Source organism: Xiphophorus hellerii, chromosome 4 (genome assembly GCF_003331165.1).
Source record: "Xiphophorus hellerii strain 12219 chromosome 4, Xiphophorus_hellerii-4.1, whole genome shotgun sequence".
Lineage (NCBI taxonomy): Eukaryota > Metazoa > Chordata > Actinopteri > Cyprinodontiformes > Poeciliidae > Xiphophorus > Xiphophorus hellerii.
In genome coordinates, this window is record NC_045675.1 from 4,380,879 (window position 1) to 4,398,865 (window position 17,987).

Below are 17,987 nucleotides of genomic sequence, written 5' to 3' on the forward strand. Positions count from 1 at the left end.
GCAGCTAGATTTAAAATGCAGACCTTTACACTTGAAACTTTCTTTTCCTTTATTGCTTGTACTTGGTTAGCCAAACTGTTTTTATTTCTTGCAACTACTTTGTTTATCTTGAAGAAAACAACATAGCATTTTAATCTAATAATTTCCTATCATCTGCAGCTAAGTGTACCTACATGGGACAGACTTTTTCGGAGGGTCAACGCTTTCTTTCCAGGACTTGCAGGGAATGCAAGGTATAATTTTTTTTGTTATATGCTTATCCTTTCTCTAGCATTTATCATCTTATTCACAGTAATGTCACCAGGCATATCTTTTCAGGGAAAATGTGCAATGATTGCATGCGGTGGACCACTTGGTGTGTAATTCAATTAGCCATCAGACTGTATTAGTTTTCCCACCCTCCTGCAATCTGTTCAATCTGCCTATTTTTACTCTAATGGTGAGATAGCCAGGTAATTACAATAACTCGTGAAGCCAGCTAAACAAAGGCCTAAGCCTGAGTGAAACTCCATCACTGCGAGGTTTATAATGGGAGTCATTTTTCCAGATCAGTCCAGAATAAATGTGAGTTTTCCTCAGTGAGAAAGCCTTTATCTTTAAAGATAGCATTCTATGGAGGAAATTATCATTTTATTAATGTAACTGCTTATAAATAAGCACATAGGGGATTATTGGACTTTTCATTAATCCTCTGACAGCCACAAATATCATCATACTTTATTTCAAGGCTTTATTTCAAGCTCTCAGGGAATTTTACTCTTAAACATGGATATGAATGACCAATCTGTATTGTTCGATTTCAAGAAAGAGTTGTTTTTCTTTGTCAGGGTTTCTGTTTTGAACCATAATATCCAATACATTAAGGGCAGGTGACCCTAGCTGTGTGACCCTGATTAGGGTTTTTGAGTCATGTTGCAAATTTCAAAGTTGTGCTGGTGCCAAATCTCTGATACAAGTGATAATGAAGTTATGCTTTAATTACTGTATGGTTGGAATTGAATCTGATATTTTGCCAAAATTCACAGTTCAAGTTCCAGGCCAATCAACTGCTCAGAGACTGGAATATCCAATCTTGAGCTTCTATTGCCAATTTAAAATTTTAGGTTTGTGAAATAACTTAAATTGGATCTATGCCTTGGGCAAAAAGGCTAACTATGCAATTACAAAAACCCACAAACAAGCAGGATTTAATATTTTTAAATAGCTTATGTACTGGAAACATTAGCAATTTGGTGCATCTCGATTTGTATTAGATTTATGCTACTACTTACATTTCATTAGAGTGAGCCTTGTTAACACTGTTAACAAGAATTAACACAGAAAGCTCGGCAAATTAAATTAAAGCCAATCCTTGGAGCCTCTGGCAGCAAAGAAAAAATAAATATGCAGTTTTAATTGGTTAACTTTTGAAAGAACGTACCTGTAGGTTTAACATATAATTTAATAACAAAAAAATCAAATGAGTGAATTGCTTGCTTTAGAAATGATGTTCTAAAGTAGTTTATTTTAAATATAAAAGATATACCGTGAAAGGGAGCTGTGAAGGACAAAACTAATATATTGATTTTGGGCGAAAGACCTTGAGAAATCACTGAGGACTCCCAACATGCTTACATACCAGCCAGGCTGCTGCAGTCAATGCATTGTTGTTTAAAAACCCGTATAGACAACTTTTATTTATTTTTGTGTCCTTGCTTTGGTTGCAAGTTCATTTCTGCCTTAACAGTTTCAGTATTGATACCCATTTTTCATTTGTGACCAATATAGTCAGACTTCACATTTATTTCTTTTTTGTATTGATGTCCTAAAGGAGTGTCCTAAAATGTCCTAGTTTTGTCACATTTTCTCCTTGACAGTAAAGTTTTAGAATACTTTTCTAAACTGTTAAAATCACAATGTTCAGATTAATACAATGTAACCCTGTTGAAATGCATGCATACACGGCTTGATTGTTTTTCACATTTTGCCATATTACAACCAAAAATTTCCAATGTATTCATTGGGATTTTATGATATAGACCAACATAATAAAGCAAACCGGGACCTTAATTTGATTCTTGTATTTGTTTAATTTTATTCAAAGTTAAGCTTTTTATGATCAAAAGTTATTCATGTATCTCAGGAAGTGGGTGTTTTCTAAAGAATCTCTTCATATAAAATAGACAATTATGGGACAACAAACTGTGTAAAATTCATATTATGGAGTCCAATAAATTGTGATCAGTGATGAATTGACTTTAGACACAAATGCCAACATTTGATCACCTTCAGGGGCACTGTGGTTGATACTAAACCGATAACCAATAATTATCACAGAAGCAGGACAAATGGCAAATATGGAGGAGCTTCAGAGATTCACAGCTTGAAATGATCACATAAACCCCTAAACCGTACATATTAACATTTATGGTTGTAAAATGACAAAATATCAAAAGGTTTTACAAGATGTTGTTGGCCTGCTTGTTTTATTACCAGTAATACAGAGATTAGCACTTCCCTTTTTTTACCCAATGCTAACTACTTTTAGTAGGTTAGCCTGCTGTGTTGGTGACTGCAAATTTCTACATATTATATTTCTAAAATAATATATATTTTGTAGAAAATAATACAAGTTATTCCAATTATTAAACCATTCAAAATCGGTTGCAATAAATGTGCTTTTTATTTTCAGAAGTTAAAGAAAACATGTTTTATCCTTGAGTCTCAACGCAATCCCTACTGAAATCTTTATGTGAAATCTCTTAAGACTCACAACCTACAAAATATTAATGAACATACAAGAAAAGGGAATATTTATCATATTTATACTTATTTCAGAGGCTCAAGACAGAATGCTTGACGTGATTATATGACTTATGGGTTGCAAGTTTCCACCCTGTAAAAGATTAAATTATAAGACTCCATTATTTTCCGGTTAAAATACGTTACCCTTACTGCATAGACCTTCATGGCTTTGACCCCAGTATTACAAAGTATAATCTCCCGCCTGTATTTTGTCCTTGCAGAATGGCTTGATGGTGAAAGTTACAGAAACATGCCCGGAGATTAACTGCACCACCGGTGAGCAGATCTTACCAGAGGGCAGATGCTGCAATGTTTGCAGAGGTATGGCTTCCATTTACCGCAATCTTTCCGCTATCCACAACTCACCCTCTCTTTGGATCTGTGTGCACCGGTGTTCTCCACAACGAGTAGTGAAAACAACCTTTTCTACATGTTGATTAAGCTGGACACTCGCAATATTTCTCTACCTTTCCGTTCCTGTGAATGTATTTTGTTTTTGTTTCTTTTTTGGCTAAGATAGCTATCAGAGCAGATTGGGCTGTCTTTTGCAGAGCACCTGCTATGCCAATTTACCCGGGTCCTGCTGCTTTGGCAGGGAACTACTACAAGGTAAATAGGCACCAGTCTGTCAGTAAATACATTGAATAAACAAACTGTATGCAGCTGGCAGTTATGATACCATTAGGCACCATTACGGGAAAAAAGAGAAAGAAAACACAGGGCAAGTTTGGCTGGAAGAAAATTGTGCTCTTGTTTTTGATAAGATTGGCAATATTCCTCACACACACCATATTTTAAGAAAGGGAGAGGAAACATGCATAAGAGAAAGAAAGATGAACAAATATTTATAGTGAATGAAAGGAAAATATACTTTAAAAACAAGGATAAGATGAAAGAAAATAAACGAGAATGATTAGAAAATTAAAGGTGGGGAGAAAAATGTAGTAATCAAAGGAAATGTGTTGGAAAGTGAAGGGAGAAGAAGATTTGATGACTGTGAGAAGGAATGGGTTGAATAAAGGAACTTTCAGCAGGAGATTGAAGAGTGCAAGTTTATATGATAGGACTTTGCAATTAAATATTACTTTCCTAGAACTCCTCCATTTCCCACCCTACTTTTATGTGTTTATCCACAGTAAATGAAGCAGAATGTAGGACATTATTTCCAAATCAAAACAACAAAAGGACCATCATGAGCGACTTCTGTTCACACAAACACAACTTTTTTGTGTTAGGATGACATATAGATGGGTACACAGTTCCATAATCAATTCTTTTCCATTTGTGCACCATTTTAGAGATGGAATTATGGAGTTATAGTAATATAGTTGAAGCTCTTTCTCAGGTTCTTTAGGTGCTCTGTCTCTTAGGGCTTTTATGCACATCCTGTCTGTCACTCATTACAGAACAGGATGAGATGCATCTACACAGTGAGACACAATCATCTCTCTGTCTGTCTGCCACCATCCTCATCTGTCAGACTAATTTTCGGTCCATCTATCTGTTTCATTACACTTGTGCATGTGCTCATCCTGTTCTCTATGTCTGCAGAGGTGCAGATAAAAAAAAAGCAAAAAAAAACAGGAGGCACATTTGCCATAACATTATGACCTTATATGTATTATCAAGTCAAATTGTCCTTGAGGAAAAATCTTTCTGGCACTTGGATTTCCAATTCTATTAACCATTTTATTCTCTCCTACTTTTCTTTGCTCACATGAACTGAAATGTATCCTGACTAAATCCCCAAGTCAGCTGTTCACATTTATGCATTTTATAGTTTAGTCATCAAAAGAAAGCTTTGATGGAAAAGCCTACACAGTTAGACAAGGTATTCTATAACATAAAAATGTTCATTTCAGATCCAATCTAAGATCAAGTTTTAATTTAAATAAATTGATTACCTTTAAATACAATCCAATTTGATGGTCAGGTTCAGATGAAGTCACATGTAGGCGATTCAATCCTAAGTAATATACACAACAATTAAACTCAGTCTATGACATAATTTGACATGTTTTGATGAAACTTTTTCCTGTGTTATGGTTCTCAGCTGAACATTGTGTTGCAACAACATTTCTGTTGTTGGGCTTACCTAACTGCAGGCATGATGTTTTTGCTGATTGAGATTTAATTTCTGCACACAATTTCCACCATTGGTATATTGATTGTCCTGCCAATTTTCTAATGAAATATATTTTTATTCTGAAGAAGCAAGACAATGTATGAAGATGGCAGGTTGTTTAAGAGCAAAAGAGAAACATCCAGGCAACATTTCCACCTTGTAGGATAAGCAATCGAGTCTCATGCAAGCAACAATTTGTGCGGTTGTGTCTTTTATTGTTGTGAATCCTTCCTCTAAAAGAAAAGTCTTTAAAATTGCACCACTTTTATATAGACATATACATAAGGCTCAGTGTCATTCATAATGAAAAATGTTTGTCTCTTTCCACAGAGCTGCATTTGTGTTTGCCTGTCTATACAAAACTTTTCATTGCCTTGAGTGAGCAAATTTTATCACTCCCTTTGCTTCTCTCTTTCAGGTTATGACTTCTGCGCGGAGGGACTCATTTGTGGAGAAAACTCGGAGTGTAAAAACAGGAATACTAAAGCAGAGTGTGAATGCAAGAGCGGCTATGCCTCTATCCATGGGGACTCTACTTATTGTGAAGGTACAACTTTATTTTACTCGGCTCAGGTTGTGCAGGGCCTCACACGGTTGACTCATAATTTATATCAGCCCTGGATGTAAAAACAGCTGAATTGGTAGCAGTGGGTGGAAGCGTTTAATTCATCGTTTGCCTTTAGGAATACAGAGGCTGTGATCTACAGACTGAGTTTTGTACAAGTATGATGACTTCCTTTAAGGCAACAATTGCTTTAAGAAAGCTCAATTATTAACCTAATGCTGTGAAAAATTCACACGGCCAGAGTTTCCTGTTCTATTAAACTTTTCCTATAGGTTGAATATATACCCAATTGTCACAAAAGGAGAGAACATATAACTGTGGCGAAATTTTCAGGAGTGGCTGGCCTACCAAAATTACTCCAAGAGTATGTAGAGGAATTAAAATGCTTTATGGCAAATATTTGCATATAGCTGCATTTCCATTCCAAATGTCATGGTTTTGCTCCAGTGGCAACATACAGTTGTTGATCATGTAACTTGTGCGTTGCAAAAGTGTTTCCATTGCCGTTCTGTGAAATAAACCAATTTATTTTCAAAATGTGAAATTATATTGTCAGTGGAAACAAAGCTACTGACATGATGAAGGTGGAAAAGTTTTATGTGGTGAATCTTATTACATCTCTTGTAAAACTAACACAGAATTCCAGAAAAAAAGTGGATGTAAATAATGGGTTTGAGTCAAACAGCAGGACATTGAAGCACACTGGCAAATCCACCTCAATGGCAAAAGAAATCAAATTGAAAGCTTGGGAGTGTTGACGGAATTACTGAAAACATGTAATGGCAGTTTTTGCCAGTAGAGGAGCAGGTTTGTTTGGACTGTTTCTATTTTTCAATTATTCACAAATTCATTTAAAAAATATATTTCGATTTTACTCTTTTTATCTTTGCCTGAAGTTAAAATTTGTTTGACTTTAAAAACCAAAAACAAAAAGAAATGTGTTAGGGCTAAATATTTGTTCACAGCATCATACCTTCAGTTGGGTTGCTGTGGCTTAGCAGGATACCTGTAAACTTTTTAGAGACTTGATTTGTTTTCAGTAGGCTGACATAGTTTTCATATGTTTGAAACATTTGGGTCAATTACACTTAGCTCTAGCACAAGTTTCTCTTTTGAAAAAAATAAAATAATTATCAGAATTTTAAAAAGTGACTTTTGCTCATTTGCAATATTTCTTCTGTGGAAGAAAGTCTGTGATCATTCCTGTGTGGAAATTGTTGGCTGTGTAAAATCCCCAGTCTATGGAGGCTGCAGGCTTAGATTACTTGTGATGAAGCCAATGGCTTTATTTGATTAAGAAGCTTCAGAGCATGAGTCTGTGGATTGAAGGATTTGCTCAGTGCTTGGTGCAATTGTCTTTGGATCACAGCCACAACAATCTGAATCCACTGAGCTTTCCATGAGCCTGGTAGCTATGAGCCCTGTAGCCTTCCTTCACATCTTTGAATTGCATCAGACGTTAACCTAGAGTTGGACTCCAGTCCAAATCAGTCCCATGCCAAAAATGAGAGCTGAGAAACTCTGATTGCTAGATCAACAGTTTAAAACCAGGAAGCCTCAGTTTCAGCTACATGGACTTTATCCATGTTTGGGGTTTGTGACCTACAGCTGGCTCAGGCTTTTTCTTTTTCTATTCTATTTGTAATGTTTATAGTTTTTAGAGCTTTTCCCTCACATGCAAGTGAAAGTGGCTTAGGATAGCTGTGTGATAACAGCGAGAAAGCCTTACCCTCCTTAATGGTGAGGTAATCATCTCTGTTTTTGAGTTATAAACAAAACCCCAAAGGCTGATGGGATGTCAGTGATATATGCAGTTTTTGCTGAGGTCAATTTAATTGCTTGTGTGTATTATTAACAGGAGGATCAGCTCTGCTTTTACTATCATTAAATGTGATCATCACATCCTCATGAATGTTTTATTATGCATCTTATGACATTATTTACTTGTAATCAGAAAGCTGCTTTGGAGCAGTGTTAACAAATCCCAGTTTGATTGTGATAATTGCTCTCAGTCACCTCATGGTGCCATTTTGTCTATGTTTTTAATTTAATAGCTGGGATGAGCTGTTCTGGATACAGGTGGTACAGCAGTGTAGCTGTTGCCACCGTCACTTAACAGCAGAACGGTCTCCAGCTCAGATCTTCAGCTTTTATGGAGATTTTTTTGTAAAGGTGTTTCTCTTTGGTTTTCCCTCAAAGTTCAGATCACATGAATGTAATTTGTTTATCTACTTCTTATTATTTTCAGTGCATCATTTGTCTAACTCTTGGATTATTGAGTTCTGAACTATTTTTTCTTCATATTTTAAACCAAACTGAACAGACCCTGAAATCAATTACTATGACTGGAAACAAATAAGCTGCCAATTTTAACTCTACCAAACTTTCTAACATTAGGAACTGTTTGTATTTACATCTTGGAAGAGGTCAATTTAAATTTGTGTAAAAGTTATTAAAATAGCATTTAAATGCAAAGTAGATATGCAGTAGTGCAACAGAGGCATAGCATTTTTTATCTGAAAAGAACAGAACTTTTCTATAAATCAAACGCAAGCTTTTCCTGGGCACGTTGTTTGCAGCATATTGGGTCAGTCTGCTATTGCATATATATGATGCAGTCTTAATTTCTGCACCCAGCCAGTGAATTTGGTTACAGTCTTAATATTCAAAGCCATCTGCCTAATCTCTGAGAAAGCAGGAATGTGCCCGTATAGGCAGAATATGCACAGACATGTAAATGCAAACATAGCCACATACTAATGAAGATCTGTTTTTCAAGTGCTTGGCCACCAAGGAGAGAGTTTATTTATTCCATAAAAGATGCATTGCTGCATGTGGCCTGACATCTTTCTGGATATGTGCTGGATCCTGAGCTTCTATTCTTTTCTTTGCTTTGGAAACTCATAAACATTGTAGATGCATGAGTCTTGTGAACTTGTATTGTTGGATATGTGAGGCATAATCATTTGATAATGATTATGATAATCATTTAATTGTTTCTTGCGCATCATCAAACTCTGAGCAGCAGAGCACATAAGATGTATCTGGTAAATCATCAAATTTCTACCTTAAGTTGCTATTCTTACCTTAATGTCTGTCATTATTTTTTATTACATTGATTAAAAGTTTACATTGAATGATTTGCATTGCTCCATTGGATACATGCTATCACATTTAAAGATGTGTTTATGGGACTCTTCTCAAATATTGACCTCAAATATTGAGACACATCCAGTTTGGTTCAAAATGCCTCTGTGTCCCTGTAATAAAAGTTTCTCTTTTGTTGGTGTGTTATATGTGTAACTACTACAATTCATTTGCACTGTTAAATGTTCCCTGCAGTTTTGCAACACATTTAAATGCTTGATTAAAACACTGCTTATGTCTTTGTGTGTTAATGCTCAGTAAAAAGATTAATCTAATGACAAAGTTTAAGCTGTTCTTACTCTTTCACTTGCAAGATATGACAGTGTATCTAAAAATGTGTCACATGTGCATCTTAATATGATGAAATGAAGCATCGTTTGTGAAACATCAAGTACTGTCACATCTTTGAAGTCTTATTTCACTTTTGATACACCGGAATTTATTAGTTTGATGTATTAGAATGTAGGTTGTTGAAATTATTTTTCAGTTCAGAATATAAAAGTTTAAGGAGGAGCTATGATGTAAAGTTGACTTTTTTTTAAAAAACTATATATCATGTTAAAATGTCATTTTGTCATCAGAAACATACCTGGAGTGAACCCCCTCCTCCACACAAGACTCCTGCAGACTAGTGGCAGCAGCAGTTATCCAGAGTTTCTTCCCCCATGCAGTGAAACTGCTGTTGAACAAAATAATCATATCCACACTATTTTTAACAACAACAACAAAAAAATATTGGTTATACATGTAAAAATAGTCACAGTGGGTTTTTTTTTTTTTTGGGGCGGGGGGGTGTTCTCTTCTAAAGTTTATATATTTTTCTATTTATATTCAAAATATGAAACCAAAGTCAAATTTCTTCTTTATGCACATAAAAAGCTAAGAATGATTCAGATTCTTCTGAACAACTATAAAAGTGTTTAGCCACCTGGTATTTGGATTTGTTTGATTCTCTGTTCTAAATGATTAAGACTTGGTTCTGCTTTTTTTATTTCAGCATATCTTCTTATCTACAGCATGCCAGAATGTATTATAACTTATAATTAAGGATGTTTCATTGATAAGTCTCATGGTTTTTGTTCACTCAGGCTTATTGTCTGTATCAGCGCTTGTTTATGCTGTCAGTATTATTCTTAGACTCCCAGCAGATCTACTATATCCTCCCAAATGTCTCTGCAGAGACATTATAATAATGCTGCTGCTGTTGTTTTGCTGTCAGTTTGTTAATCATGGCAGGAAAAAAAAACAGGATTGTGCTGTTGACACACAGAGTAGAGAAGTATTGCTCAGAAATGAAGCACAATAATAAGACAGATATAGTCCTGTTGTGGAAAATGTTGCTCAGCAAAAGACAAACAAGCATGATTCCCTATTTCCGGAGTCAGTAGCAACCTGTTCCCACATGGTTTTCATCCCGGAGGCTGATGTTTTGAAATCCCAGCATGGACGCCTTTCTGAGTCAATCTTCACTAAGGCATTGACAATTTTCTTTCCCCTTCATATATCTTCAGCTCTGAGTGTTTTTGTCTTGAGTAAATCCAAATGATCTCCCACTCTGCAGCCTCTCAAGCACCCAGTCTGAGCTCTGCCTCACTTTTTCATGGATCAAATTAAAGCCAATATGACTGCTGTGCAATATGGAATTGTTTGTTATTTAATACATTAATGAAATGTCAGAGCAGTTATGCAGGTGCTTAAGTCAAGTATTTTCTCATATGCAGATTTGGAGCTCATTTGTATTACAATTATCATCCAAGGGTTGCTATGGAGAATTATCCTACTATTAAGAACCTCTAACGGTCACTGTGTGTGCATTATTATCTATATTAGCTAATCTCAGGCTTGTTCTTCATTTATACATGAAGGTAGATTTCCCACCAATTAAGCTGCTCTGTGTTTTGGTTAATCTATTTAGTTTGATTAAACATAATTAGATTTTACTCAGTTTAAAGTAGCTGGCATTTGAGGTTAGATTAATTTTTTGCTCCAGAAACATCACAAATTTAAAAGAATTCAAAGAATAATTATTTGTGAGAAATGATTATTTTGCCCTGAGATGTTTCTCAAATGTTTCTCTTCTCATTAAGAATCTTTGAAGGGGGGAAGATGCAACATTGACCCTTTTAGCTTTTTATCATGCTATGTTGGTCCATCATCAAAAACATACCTGGAATGTTGTTTAGATTCTTTCATGAATCGTTCAGGAACCTTTGAATCTTCTTTGCAGACTTTCGGGGATGCCTAAGATTTTTCTTATACAATGCACCGTCTATTTTCTCAAAGCTCCACCTTGGAGCTCCAGTCTCCACCCACAGAGCCTCCGCCACACAGCTCCTTCAGACTAACTTCAGCAGGAGATACCAAACATTTAGTGGAACTGTGAGTCTGCTGAGCTTATCATACAAACTACTTTTCAATTCAGTGCTCCTAAGAATGGTTGTAAACAGCATTCTGGAGGGGGGGTGGGGGCTTCTTAAAGTGACAGAGGCCAATTTCTGTGATATAAAGCTACATTTCTTTTATTTTTGATACACAGGATTTTCACATATTAATATATAAAGAGACATGGTTGTAGCTGAGTAAGGCTTCTTTGTAGCATACAAATGTTGATCTCAGCTAAGTCGATCTCCACAAGAGGTGGATTACAGTGGCCCTCAAACATGTACATAACCACTTGAAATGACAGGTTTTCTGTTGAAAGGAAAAGAAAAGCGATTAAAAAGTACCGTAGCCTGGTTAATAGCTGAAATATTTGACACTCAAAATTCTTATCAATGCTTACTTTAATAGTTCAAACTAACCATCTCAGCCTTACAGCTCCCATCTACACTCTTCATTATCAGCGCTCTTGGGGTTAATACAGTCAATTGACCTGCAGAAAAACGAATAGGTCTCAAGGATAGTCTGCTTTATAAACCACATCCAATAGCTTGTCAAGTAGCATTGTGGCTTTATCATTTCTACTGCATAAGATGCATTTTGTTTTTGTTTAGTTTTTTTTTTTTTTACATATTTTAGATATGCTAAATGTAAAAATTCATGAATAGGTGAATTTTCTGAGGGTACTGAACTACAGATAGGTGAGGGTCCACTGTAACACAAATTAAGTTTATTGCAAACTCCTGCTAAAATAACGGTGACACTATATACTGCCACATTCGTTAATTTTTTATATTGAATTTTAAAGTCTACCGTTATCCCTGTTGATTACTTTTTGTTGCTGTTTTTCTGTAAGTTGTTGAATTCTTAGCACTATTTCAGCACTATTTTCTCAACATGATATTCAACATCTTGTACGTGACAGTAAATGTTCATAATCCTAACCCTGAAACTCAATATGGTTGAATTGCAACATTTTTGAAAGGTAATTTGCTAAAATTAATCTTTGTTGTGCTTGAAAAGACTCATCATCAGTTGTCACAAATTCTTGATGTCAGGTGTTTCTGCAGCAGGTGACACAACTAGTGATTAGGTTTAGGAGACAATTTTTCCAAATAATGTGAGGTTGGTTTGAACAACATTTCTTCACTTAGTGAATGAAATTATTATATGAACAGTGCTTTGTGTAATTACTCAGGTTATCTTTATCCATTAGTAACAGTTGTTTGATCAGTTGAAACATTAAATAGACAAAACCTCAAAAACTGAAGAAAAGGGGCAAACACTTTTTGATACCAATACATGTCATCAAAAATAATAGAAAATGCTCTTGAAGTTTTTATATAGTTAATAATTGCAAAGCCCTGCACTCTTTCTTTTCATTCACCAACTTAAAACAGTCATTCTTTTGCAGTTTGATTTTGCCAGAAGTCCAGCGTCTCACCCTTGGTGGATAGATTAGAGCAGTTTGAGTCTGACACATCAAACCATTTTCTGTTTGATCAGTTTGCTTTCATTTAGCTCCAAGGAGCGAAACTCTTTGGGATCAGGAACAGAGTCTCTGATGTGTCACCCTAGCTAACATGCTCAGGAGGCATTTTATGATATCCCAGATCTCCAGTCAGTCATTGCTTGGAACCACAACAGATTTTGTCTCTTTTATTCTTTCTGCTCTATCTCTTCCCTCCTCGCTTTTACCACTTACTGATAATCTGCAGTGACTTTGGTGCTAATGGCATTGCACTCGCTGCTGCTGGAGCTGCTTATCTTCCACTTTTTTTTTGCAGATCCTGGAGGGCACATGAGGAAGTAACCAGTCTAAGTGTTTGTACAGACAATTTGCTAGATCAAGAGAAGTCATTTAAACCAGAAAAACATTTTTGACACAACATCGTTTTGAAAAATGTCATGCTTAGGTTCATGGTAAACGCTTTATTATATGCCCCCTGAAATTATGCTTACAAAAATGCATAATTTTTGGGCTGTTATTAAGGTAAATGTATCTGCAATATAAATATCATGAAAATACAACTTTACCAGGCAGACAGCTGAAGAGCTTGTGGTATTATTTTATATCAAACCCTTAAAAGGCAGAGTTTTCCTTTATAGATGTAATTTAGATTAAATTAAATCAAATTTCCTCTGACATGTTATTGCAGTGAACAGTTGATAGATGTGAGCTTGCGAAGAATTATGTCTCCCAGTGCAATTATTCACCAATTTTTAAATTTGCACGAGTCTTGCTGTCAGCCTCAAAGAAAGGAAAACCTTTGCTGTCCATAAAGCAATCTAAATTTTATGATCAAATTTCTGGTTGATGTGTTTCTGGACATAAAACTTGTCAGATTTTAAACAGATAGTGAAGGAACTGCATAATTCTCAATATCCTAAGGCATGCTGCGCTCTTTTGAAGATTTAATCTTCCGTGTACGTCCGTTATTTTCTCAGCACTATAGGGATTTGTGTAAATGTGTAAAAAAAATAATAACTTTCTAATATTTCTTTGCCGTAACTCTGTACAGCAGAAGAGAAAATACTATATTTTGAAACATTTATAGATACTGATGAATTCAGTAAAAAAAAAAGTCCTGATTTTCACATAGTTTTAAGATCACCCTAAATACCTTTCTGACATTATAGTTGACCGTTAATAGGTAATTTCTAATCAAGAAAAAAACCCAAACAATTCACAATGATTCCCTGCTTGTATAAAGTTGCTTGGTCACTAAAAATCCTCCTCACGACTCCTAGCATGTTAAGAGTTTTGTCTTAAAGGGGCAGCATTAGGTAAAATAAACTTTTTGAGCTTTACATCATGTTATTATGTTACCACCTCATCAAAAACATACGTGGAGTGCTGCCTTGATTCTTTCATGCATGTTTGAAAAATCTCTTAGTGTCCATGGCAACCATTGAGCCATGCAAAACGCCTGAGTGGACCTAGCGCTGCCTTCAAGTCATAGCTGCGATTTCTAAACTTCCACCTCACTGAGCACCCCTCCCCCACTCAGCTCCTTTAGATTAACCAGCAGCAATTAGCAAACACCTGGTGGAACTGTGCCTCCGCTGAACTCATTATAGGAGCTACTTCTCAGTGCAATGCTGGTAAAAACATAATTAAAAGGGTAATGGAAGAGTGATGTTGTGAGGACTTTCTGAAGGCAAAAGTTTTTAAAGAGACAATTTGTTGAATTGGGAACTCAAATTCCTTTTAAGACATATTCAATATAAGTAGCATTTCTATAACAACTTAAGTTGAATTTCTTGACTGTTATGACATGGCACCATGTGCCTGCAAACACATAGTACTGCCCCTTTAAAGGTACGGTGACTAGTTTTATGCATACATGACATGATTGTGTTTCATGTCCAAAGACTTGCTGTACTACTCTCATGAAAAATGGTTATTTGCGAGGTCCACACAGCTGGGAGGCATGAAATAGAAAGTCATTTATGCAGGATTTTACCAATGATGTTTGCTCATGCTGCTAATAGTGGATGGCAGATGAACTGATATGAGCTCGACTTCTGGGCAGCACAGATCAGAACCGAGGCTATCAGACAGTCAGAAGGACTGTTTGAGGGAATGTTGGTTAAAAAAAAAAAAAGACGAATATACCGAAGAATCACTGGGAGCCCAAACCTGCAGGAGTTGCATCCTCTGAGGTTAGAAATGAGCCAATCAAGGCCAGCAGCTGCCCGCAGAGTTTCCACAGTAGGGATGAAGGTGTGTCTGAGTAAAAGCCCCCGTATGTGTGTGTGGTGTGCATTTCTGTCCTGGCTTTTTCAGATAAGCTCCAGGAAACATGAAGCGTCTCCACCCGGAGTGCAGCACCTGCCCTCATGTGATGGCTAATCCTCAAAAACTGACAGTTTGTGTTTACGTTTCCTCGCCGAGTGTGGTCACACGACAAAACCAGGAGTCACAGAAACCTGAGCACACACATCTGTAATGTGTTAACACTTTTACTCATTTCATACCACAGTTCGCTTTAGTGCCAAATCATTAACTTTAATGTTCCCTGTGCACCAAGTAACATACTGCAAAGGTAACCTATTGATCAGGAGCTGTTCGGATAATGCTCAGCTGTCCTTATTCATCCTGCGATGATGGGGGCAGTGGCACTCATTGGAGTTGGAAAGTCCTTCCGGCTGAATTTACTCTCATTCAGTGACATTAAAGAGTAATTGGCTGTGTTTGTGCCTCTGTGAATCAATCAGCTTCTCTGTAGGTACTCTGCCTCTGTTGTGGTAGAACAAGGATGTAATGACAAAGAATGAATGAGCCACAGCCTCTGCTCACTCTTTGTTATGAACATTGTAAAAAAAAAAAAAAAGAAGGGGGTAAACTTGGGTCAGTGGAGAAAATGAGAAAGAATCCAAACAGACACCTAGTTGGGTGGGAAAAAAGACAAAGACAAGTACAAAGCGGTGCTCTTTCTTTAACTTTGTCCCATTTTCTCTTAAAATTAACATGTAAAATAATCAATTCAAGTTCTAGACCTCCCCCCATGATCACAAGGAAAACATTCTTTTTTTATATTAAAGTTCTCTGAGGTCAATCAAACAATAAATTAAAACAGTTCTTGACGCTGCTTAGTACACTGATCATAACTATACACTACACACAGAGGGTGATTAATTCACAGCTGCTGCTAAATTAAAGATTATTTCACTGTTGTTGGTGAATTGAATTTGATCGTCTTTAGCTTTGATTTGTGATCAAATGTAATCTAGATAAGTGAAAGCACAACATTGCATTCATAAAGCTCTTTACAGTATTTTTGTATGTAGCAATAGGCCCACCTATTATTGATAGAACCCTTAAAAACTCATTTTATGGACTGATCAAAATTAACCAAAAAGCAAAAGTTCACCCTGCAGGCCAGCTGATTCATGAAAAGAGTTCAATAATTGGATGAGTTTTTATAGTTTTACTCTTATAGGCAGGAATTAATTTTTAAGTCTCTCAGTTTAACATAATGATAGTCCAAGTCCATTAATGTTAGTGGTTTAAATAAATGCAAATAAGATCTGGTGAAAAAACATTTTAAATATTTAATGTTTCCTTTTAGTGGAAAGTTCCTCGTTTCAAACTGTTTTCTGTCTCAATAACTGTTTGGTGCAAATGGCACTGTAATTTAAATGTCTAAAATGTATTGAATGAGCTTCTATTGAAATATGTAGAATTGTTTTTATTTGGTGGTAAGCATAGATCAAAAGACTATGACAAATTGCTAGTCAAGTTTTTGGTATCTGAAATATTTTTTAAACCAAACTCGATTGAAAGTCGACATAAGTCCGCTGTTGTCGGACTCCCTTTGAGAATTTCTGATCTCAGTTTCATCAAAATTCAGAAGCCAAAAGGACACAGAGGAAGCTGAAGGAGGAATGAATTGAACCTATTTGTCTTGTAAGTTTCTTTGACGACATTAAACATAAATCTAATAACATTTTATTGCACTTTTGCTTTTAAAAACATCTTCATTTTAGTAAATAATGTGTTTAATAATAAAATTAATAATAAACCCATGCTCAGTGCACAAAAAAATGGCTAAACATTTAAACTGGTCTATTTGTGACACGTGTGATACTTTTGACACCCTTAAAACTAAATCCATGTAAGTGCTTTTATACTGGCTAGAAATTCCTCTTTTTTTTTCCAGATTCTGCTATTTTATTTACCACAGTGCAGACCAGCATCAATATGTTGTTCTGGGGGAGCTGTAACGAAATAAGCTGCTTTGTGTGGTGCTGCCGGTGCTTATCTCTTAAACAGCTGTGAAGTGGAAGTTTTTCCTTCGCTGTACTAAAAGATCCATTTTACTCGGGTTGATAACAACTGTGCCCGTTACGGAAATGCCCTAAATGTTTGATAAGCTTTAACATTTAGAGAAGTGATATTTTCACATTTCTTTCCAGCATGTGTAAACGCTTTTTTGACTAGATGTGAGGAAACTGTTCATGATTTTGTTTTTTATCTAGGCTTAAACAAATGTAGCTCTTTTTTAAAACAATAAGACAAAAGTGACATTATGGAGACCATGAATAGTGATTATCGTATTAAAATGAATCGTGGGAAGCCGTCTTGCTCACTTTAAATGACTCTTTCGTAAGGCATTGAAAGGTTGAAAGTCATCCACAGAATCTGACACAAAGTATTCTGGAACCTAAAACTGCCCCAAGCATCAAAACCCTCTTTGAACAAGTAGAACAACTTCTTCTCAGAATCTGTGGAGACCATTAAAAAGAAATTAACAAAGCAGAGTTGTCAACAACTTCTCACTGATTTTGAAAAGCATCATCTCATATACATATATATATATATATATATATATATATATATATATATATATATATATATATGTACAGTACAGACCAAAAGTTTGGACACACCTTCTAATTCAATGGGTTTTCTTTATTTTCATGACTATTTATAAGGCAAGAAATCCCACTTATTAACCTGACAGGGCACCTATGAAGTGAAAACCATTTCAGGTGACTACCTCTTGAAGCTCATCAAGAAAATGCAGAGTGTGTGCAAAGCAGTAATCACAGCAAAAGGTTGCTACTTTGAAGAAACTAGAATATAAGGGGTATTTTCAGTTGTTTTACACTTTTTTGTTTAGTGCATATTTCCACATGTGTTATTCATAGTTTTGATGCCTTCAGTGTGAATCTACAATGTCAATAGTCATGAAAATAAAGGCAACTCATTGAATTAAAAGGTGTGTCCAAACGTTTGGTCTGTACTGTATATATATACATATTAGGACTCAAATTAAATTCTATTTAATTTTTAATTGCGTTAACTGCAGGATCTGTAATTAGTTGATCGCTTATTAATTGTTGACAAAATAAGCTAAATTTTTAAGTCAATCTTGAGCTTGTATGCACTAAGACCTTCCTCCTGCTTCTTGCCAGTTTTTTCACAGATTAGTGAAAAAAAAGCTGGTATATATACAGTATATACCGGTATATATATAT

General features: G+C 35.7%; 1 protein-coding gene across 1 annotated transcript in view; it reads left to right on the plus strand.

Annotated features, from left to right (window-relative positions):
- The window catches only part of LOC116718581 (protein kinase C-binding protein NELL1), a 233,510-nt gene that overhangs the window by 98,635 nt on the left and 116,888 nt on the right, over positions 1-17,987 (plus strand). Inside the window, exons 10-12 of the mRNA XM_032560663.1 lie at positions 160-233; positions 3,006-3,105; positions 5,328-5,456. Of these exons, the coding sequence (XP_032416554.1) occupies positions 160-233; positions 3,006-3,105; positions 5,328-5,456 (303 nt within the window). The remainder of the gene's footprint in view (positions 1-159; positions 234-3,005; positions 3,106-5,327; positions 5,457-17,987) is intronic.